Source organism: Psammomys obesus, unplaced genomic scaffold (genome assembly GCF_907164565.1).
Source record: "Psammomys obesus unplaced genomic scaffold, mPsaObe1.curated_primary_1811, whole genome shotgun sequence".
NCBI classification, from domain to species: Eukaryota; Metazoa; Chordata; class Mammalia; order Rodentia; family Muridae; genus Psammomys; species Psammomys obesus.
This window is the reverse complement of record NW_026585580.1, coordinates 16,484,251-16,490,640: the sequence shown is the minus strand read 5'-3', so window position 1 is coordinate 16,490,640 and position 6,390 is coordinate 16,484,251. Positions and strand designations below refer to the sequence as shown.

General features: G+C 50.6%; 1 protein-coding gene across 3 annotated transcripts in view; it reads right to left on the bottom strand.

Annotated features, from left to right (window-relative positions):
- The window catches only part of Npas2 (neuronal PAS domain protein 2), a 166,199-nt gene that overhangs the window by 20,558 nt on the left and 139,251 nt on the right, over positions 1-6,390 (bottom strand). For all 3 annotated transcript variants that reach the window (XM_055607332.1, XM_055607335.1, XM_055607337.1), the window contains exon 16: positions 3,156-3,302. In XM_055607332.1, the coding sequence (XP_055463307.1) occupies positions 3,156-3,302 (147 nt within the window). The remainder of the gene's footprint in view (positions 1-3,155; positions 3,303-6,390) is intronic.

The following is a 6,390-nucleotide window of genomic DNA, read 5'->3' as shown; positions in this document are numbered from 1 at the left end:
TCAAGTCACTAATTAAGAAAGGCTTGCCTGCAGCCTGATTGTATGGAGGCATTTTTTTTCAACTGAGATTCCCTCCCTTCGGATGACTTTAGCTTGTGTCAAGTTGATAAAAGAAAACTAGCCAGCACAGTGATATTGACAGCGCATAAAAAGTCAGTGCTTATTAAGTATGTAAGATGCTGAGCGAATGCTAGATGGTAACAATATTCTTAAAATGAAAGAGATCTTCACTCTTTGACTGGGCACAGAGATCTGACAGAGGAGTGAATGGAGAAACAGACAGACAGGCAGACAGACCAGGGGATGAAACTTTTGGCTCAAATCGAGTCTATTTGAGTTATGTAGCTAACAGTGTGGTGTGTTATGCTGTCTCAACTGTATATATTCTCCAAGGATGAAAAACTTTGTTCTCTATATCTTCCTGCCCTCCTGCTCCACTGAGTGAGGTATACAGATTTGGACAGGTAGCTGGCTGGCTGTTTGCTAGACTGATGGCTGTCTAGAAGGAACACACTGTTTGCATGTTTCAGGCTTTCATTCGAATAACCAGCAGAGGGCGCACACACTCCTAAAAACCCCGTGAGCCCCCTTTCTCCTGACTGTGTGCTCCGCTCACGTGCAGCTTTCTCCTTCACCTGGGAGCAAACACCAAACCTCTCCCTGAATTTGAAAAGAATTCAGGCACTTAAGTTCTGAACCCGTGGAGTCCGCTGAACACATTAAGCAGCCCTGGCCGGGTTGGGGTGCTGGCTTGCACCGTCCGTGCCTCTGTTTCACCAATAGCGGAGAAGAATTTCATGGACTTCTCAGAAGCTGACTTCAGAAGGGCTCTGGGGTCAGTTTTATAAAAAACATGTTTAAAAAAAAAAAAAGAGTTTCTCAAACCAAGTAAGGAAATATCCAGACCTGCCCACGTTTACAAATTATCGTCGTTATTACAGAGCACTCAGAAGCAACGGATATAAAAACAGTGCAAAGAAATCCTGTGTGATAGGCATTGTCACCAGACGCCAGCGACTGCCACTGTGCTCTTCTTATCTCTTCCGTCTTCCCTCTTCCGAGGGCTGTGGGTAGAGTGGGGGAAGCTACAGTTATTTTCACTTGCTTATTTTTACAGTTGAATCTTTTTTTTTTTTTTTTTAAACAAGGATCACATTTCGGTAGGAGTTTTAGGATGTGTTTAAGGCTTGTGGAGAACAGGAAGCCAGGCTGCTGGAGGAGATGTTCTCTGCTTTGATTATCCGTGGATCTCCACGTTCTTTTGGAAAATTCCACTGGGAAGATAAGGGCAGAGAAATGAACCGAGAGGTCTGCTGGCACCAGACCTTTTGCCTTCCGCTGGGGAGGTGTGCCCTGGGGCTTGGCTTCCACAGGGGAGGTGTGCCCTGGGGCTTGGCTTCCACAGGGGAGGTGTGCCCCGGGGGCTTGGCTTTCATCAGGAGGGGAGCACAGGGAAGGGCTTAGCCATGGAGAGGCAGGAACTGCAGGGCCTGGGATCTACCATCCACCAGGTTGTGCTGCACCAGGATGCTTGATTTGCACAGGGAAGGCACACACTGGAGGCTTGGTTTCCATGGCTCCTGGTAGAACACAGGTACATATGTGCCTCAGCATACATCTACGCTTTGGGGAGTCACAAAATGTGCCCCTAATGGGGAAACATCATATTCGTTACAACTGGGAGCAGGAGCCGTAGCTTTGTTGCCTGTTATTTTAAAACCTTGCTCTCATGTGGCACAGCCAGGAAGCAGAAAGCTCCAGGCGCTCTGGAGGATGTTCATACGCCTACCTTGCTTTTTAGCACTTTCTGCTTCAATTTCCCCCCTTCCTGTTAGCACAAAAATTCCATTAAAGTAATTGAAGTGAGACAAGTTCAAGGCTACCAACTAGGTTATGGATCTGTGAGAAAAACACTGCACTTTGGAAAGAACGGGTAACAAGCGGGGCTTTACGAATCTGACAGCTCGAGGACCGCGCTGTTCATTCCTCGTGACGCCACACAGGGGAGTCCCCGCAGCAGGGAAAGGGGCAGAAGGGCTCTCGTAGAGCTTGCTGAGTAATGCTTACAGGAATACAGGCACGTAGGCCTCAGCATAAGACGTCTTAGAATGTCTCATTAGTTAGAGTTCCAAGCAGGGGCAGGAAGGACAGGGTCAGCAGGTGTCGCCAGCATCCCCACGTCCCCCAACAGAGCCTGTGTGTACTTGGGGAAGCAGAAATGGCTGGAGAGAGGGTCCTGTGGCCACCCTGTGAAGCCACACTGTCATACGTGAGTTTTGTCGCGCAATGGCTTCCTAGTCTTCACCATGGCGTGTCTGTGGCAGGTGCTAAGGAAAGCCAGTGTGGTGGGGACGGTGAGCAGCGGGGACAGTCCACTTGAGGCCTCTTTCAGTCTCCTCTGCCTTGTATAAGGTGGCTGCAAATGCTTAGGGCTCTCAAGACAGACAGGTTTGCTGCGAGGACAGGTGCAGTTAACGGCGGGGCCCAAATGATAGGCTCCTGAGGTTAAATGGTCCTGAAGGAAAATATGCAAAACCCCGGGCGGGGGTGGGGACCCATGCCACTTATCCTTGAGAGAGATCCAACACATACGACCCTGGCAAGAGACCCAACCTCAGACAAACGAGTCTTAAAAGGATTCCAGGAAATGCACCTGGGGTCAGGGTGTGAACCACCACTCTGAGACAATGTTGGGTTCCCACTGACTTCCACCACGGGGGTGGCAGGGAGGTGACAAGCCAGCTCCCTCTGTTGCTCTCTTGGGCTGCAGAACAAGGGAGCATGACTTCCCATCCCCCCCTCCCACCCCTTCTGTCAGAGAAAACAGCAGAGATGGCAGCATCTCCCTCGGCCAGTGTCCTGGCCTGGTGCTATGAAACCTCACTATTGAGGTAACGGGAACTGGAAGCCAGGACCACGGGACCATCTAGGCAGGGACAGTAACCAGACATGTCCCCACAGAAGCGAAGGGTGAGGAAGAGGACACCGTGGAACTCCAAGCTTGGAACACTGGTTTGTGTGATTGCTCTGCAGGAGTTTCTGCATACTTCCTAAGCATGATGGTGGCTGTGAGGTGGTGCGCGGGGTGTGGGGGGGCCCTGCCTGATCAGAAGTGGCTGCTAAGGACCAGGAGGCCAGCCTGTGTGGCACATCACCTGGACACTGGAGTCCTGGACCAGGCAGAGCTGTTCCTGGATCTTGTGGAGCTCCTCCTGCTGCCACCGGATGTTGGCCTGCAGGACCCGCGTCCTCTGCTCCAGCTGGTCTTTAATGGTCTGGAACATGCTGAACTGTGCTGAAAACTTCAAAAGAAAGTTAAAAAGATAAAAAAAACCCATAAATCAAAGACTTATTTCAGCCTGAGCCCACCCTTGCCACCATTTTTGATCAGTCTTAGCAACTCTTTCTGTCACTCTGCTGTTGTTCCCAGCAGTTCTGAAAAGCCACTGTTTGGCTCTGAGTTGAGCAGGGGCTAGTGACAAGGTGTCTAGCCAACCTTGTGCTAATGATGACAGCCCCTCTGTGGTCCTAAATTTGATCTTAGTGCTCTCCTGTAGGGCCTGGATCCGTTGAGGCCTTCTCTCCAGCTCAGCCTTCCTCCCTCGCTCACTGTCTGATTCACAGGCTCGCACGGGATAGAACCGTCCATTCTGTTTTGCCTAGGACAGCCTGCTTTCAGCCTCTGAATCCCTTCCTGGAACTGAGGTTGGCTTTAGAAACTCTGTCCGCTCACACGTCTTCTTCCTAGACCAAGACGCTTTCTTTGCTGGACATCAAAAGAGAGGTGCAGGGGTGACCTTCCTTCAACAGAGTCCCTGCTCTGGGCTTGCTTTCTCCTTTCTTTTCTCTTTCTTTCCCTTTCCTCCCTTTCCCTGTCCTCTCTCCCTCCTCCTTTTTGACAGAGGGTCTTGCTATGTAGCCTAGACTGGTTTGAACTCACTGTCCCAGTCTCCGAGTATTGGGATTACAAATGTAAGCCACCACACCCACCTTCCTTCTCCACCTCTGTCTTTCCCTCTCTTTCCCCCTTTCTCCTCCTCCTCCTCTCCTTTTCTTTCTTTTTTTTTTTTTAATTTACAGCTACTTCCTCTTTATTTCCTCAACCTCAACCCCTCCATCTTCCTGCTCTGTTTCTCATCCACTGTTTGTAAATGCCCATGGAATCTGTCCTTATTCTACTCTGGCCTTTGACTCCTCCTACATGACAAAGCAAGGAGGGCAGCGGAGCTGAGAACGCAGACAGGGTCTACTAGAAGATGCAAGGACCCACCGCTTTGGAGCTGCTCAACAATAGGAAACAGAGGCTGGGAGTGTGGTCCAGTCGGAGAGCGTGCGCCTAGCAAGCGCAAGGCCCTGGGCTCAGTCCTCAGTACCGGCCAAAAATAGAGGCGGTAGGCCATTATCACTGATGCCATCATCATTGTCACTGTTGGCAGAGGGCCAGAGACGCACCAGCCACACACACTCTGCCCAGGCAAGCAGACATGGCAACAGCCCACTTCTTTACAAGTTCAAATTTCATTTCTTTACCAGAAACCCAGGCTGTGCTGACCAGAGGTCAGAGAGCTACCTGAGTGCGGGGACAAACTGGACCTGAGCCTGGGTGAAGCTATGAGGGGTGCCAGCTCCTCTCGCACCTCCAGGCCCAGCTCAGTGACAGGGGCCTTGGCATCAGACTTCATCAAGCAGAACGTCAGGCTCCTCAGCAATTTAGCCGTGGATGCTCTAGGCTAGCCTGCCCCACACAAACCCCTGCTGTGATGTAACGCATCAGAGCGGGTAGCTGGGACTCTGACAGAAGATTCCACCGGGGAAGAGACAAGCCACATCGGTATTCAATTTAAAAACAAGACAGTGCTCCTGTGGTGGGTGTTATAAGGTCTGGAAATGTCGGGGCCTCATGGTAAAGCCTACAGGAGCCATCAGCAGCAACGTGCGTGCCTGTGGTGGTGCTGGGATGGAGTCCAGGGCTTTGCACACCCTAGCTGTTCTATCATCAAGCTGTCCCACGGCACTCACAACACCCCTTTTGATAAATGAGTCTAACATGGTTATGAAAGAAAAAGGGGCTTTTGATAAAATTACCAGTTACTCAGAGGAGTACATCCAAGGATTTGGGATTTGGCCTCACCACAGGCCAAGGCAGTTCTGAAACAGGTAAGGGAGCGGAAAGGAAATCACAGAGTCTCACCCTTTCCCACTTGAAGAAGCTGGAAAGAACGTGGAAACTCAGCTAGTGTGGCTCCGCCAACCTCCGTCAAAGCACGGTTAATGTGTCTGCCCTGAGCATGTAGTCAAGGGTGGGCTCGCCTCCAGTGTCTCACACGGCTGCAGCAGCTGTTTGTAGGGCCCCAGACTAAGTGCTCACTAGAGGGGCCTGTGAGGTATGGGGAGGGAGCGTGTGCTCATGCTCTGTGAAAACACCGGGGCCTGAGCATCTGTTGGGAGATGCTGGGCCTGGTCTGCCCGTTTCCCATGAGAATGGCTTAACAAATACGGTAGCTGGAGCCGGAGAGATGGCGCAGCGTTAAGAGCGCTTGCTGCTCTTGCAGAGGACCCTGGTTCAGTTCCCAGCAGCCACATGGCAGCTCTCAACCATCTCTAACTTCACCTCCAGGAGATCTGACCCTCTCTGGCTTCTTTAGGCATTTACATGCACATGGTACACACACACACAGACACACACACATTTTAAAAAATGCAGTTATCATGTATAGAGCACACCACAGACCAAGAAAAGTTACTATTAAGTAAATTTCAAGGCCTGAAAAAAAATTAGAACTCCTAAAAGGAGTAGGATGAGGTATAAAACATACATTATTTTTTTCTTCGAGCTGCAAGGCCCAGAAGTGAAAGGAAATCTCATTTCTTATGTCTTTGGATTGAAACAAATCACTAATTTCATACCAAATGTGTCTCAGGAACTTGAAAAGGAAAAACACCATTCTGATTTTTCTCCCCCATGAGGATAAAGATGGGCTGTTTTAATTGGGAGACTGGCTGAACAGCTTTGATGTCACTGCTCAAGCCAGACGCTAGCAAGAAGCATATGCTAGCACACGTCTTTCTTGTTCCAGGAACGCATCTGAGGCCACTTCTACGAGGGCATATGTTCTCAAATGTTCCCATCAGCCATCTCAGATCTGCACAGAGATGCAGCCAAACGCCAGGAGACTGAGGTGCTGATGAACGGCCATCCAGGAGCCAGGTGAACCTGGGGCCAGGTTGGGACAATGCCCAATGCCTAGCGCTCTAAAGGAACTGGAATCAGAGCTGCGGGTACAACTGCAGAAACAAGTGAATCTGTGCAACGCATACCCCACCACCAGGTGGACAGCCCCCCCCCTCACCTTGTCCTGCGCCAGGCAAGTGAGCTGTTCCACAGCTCCC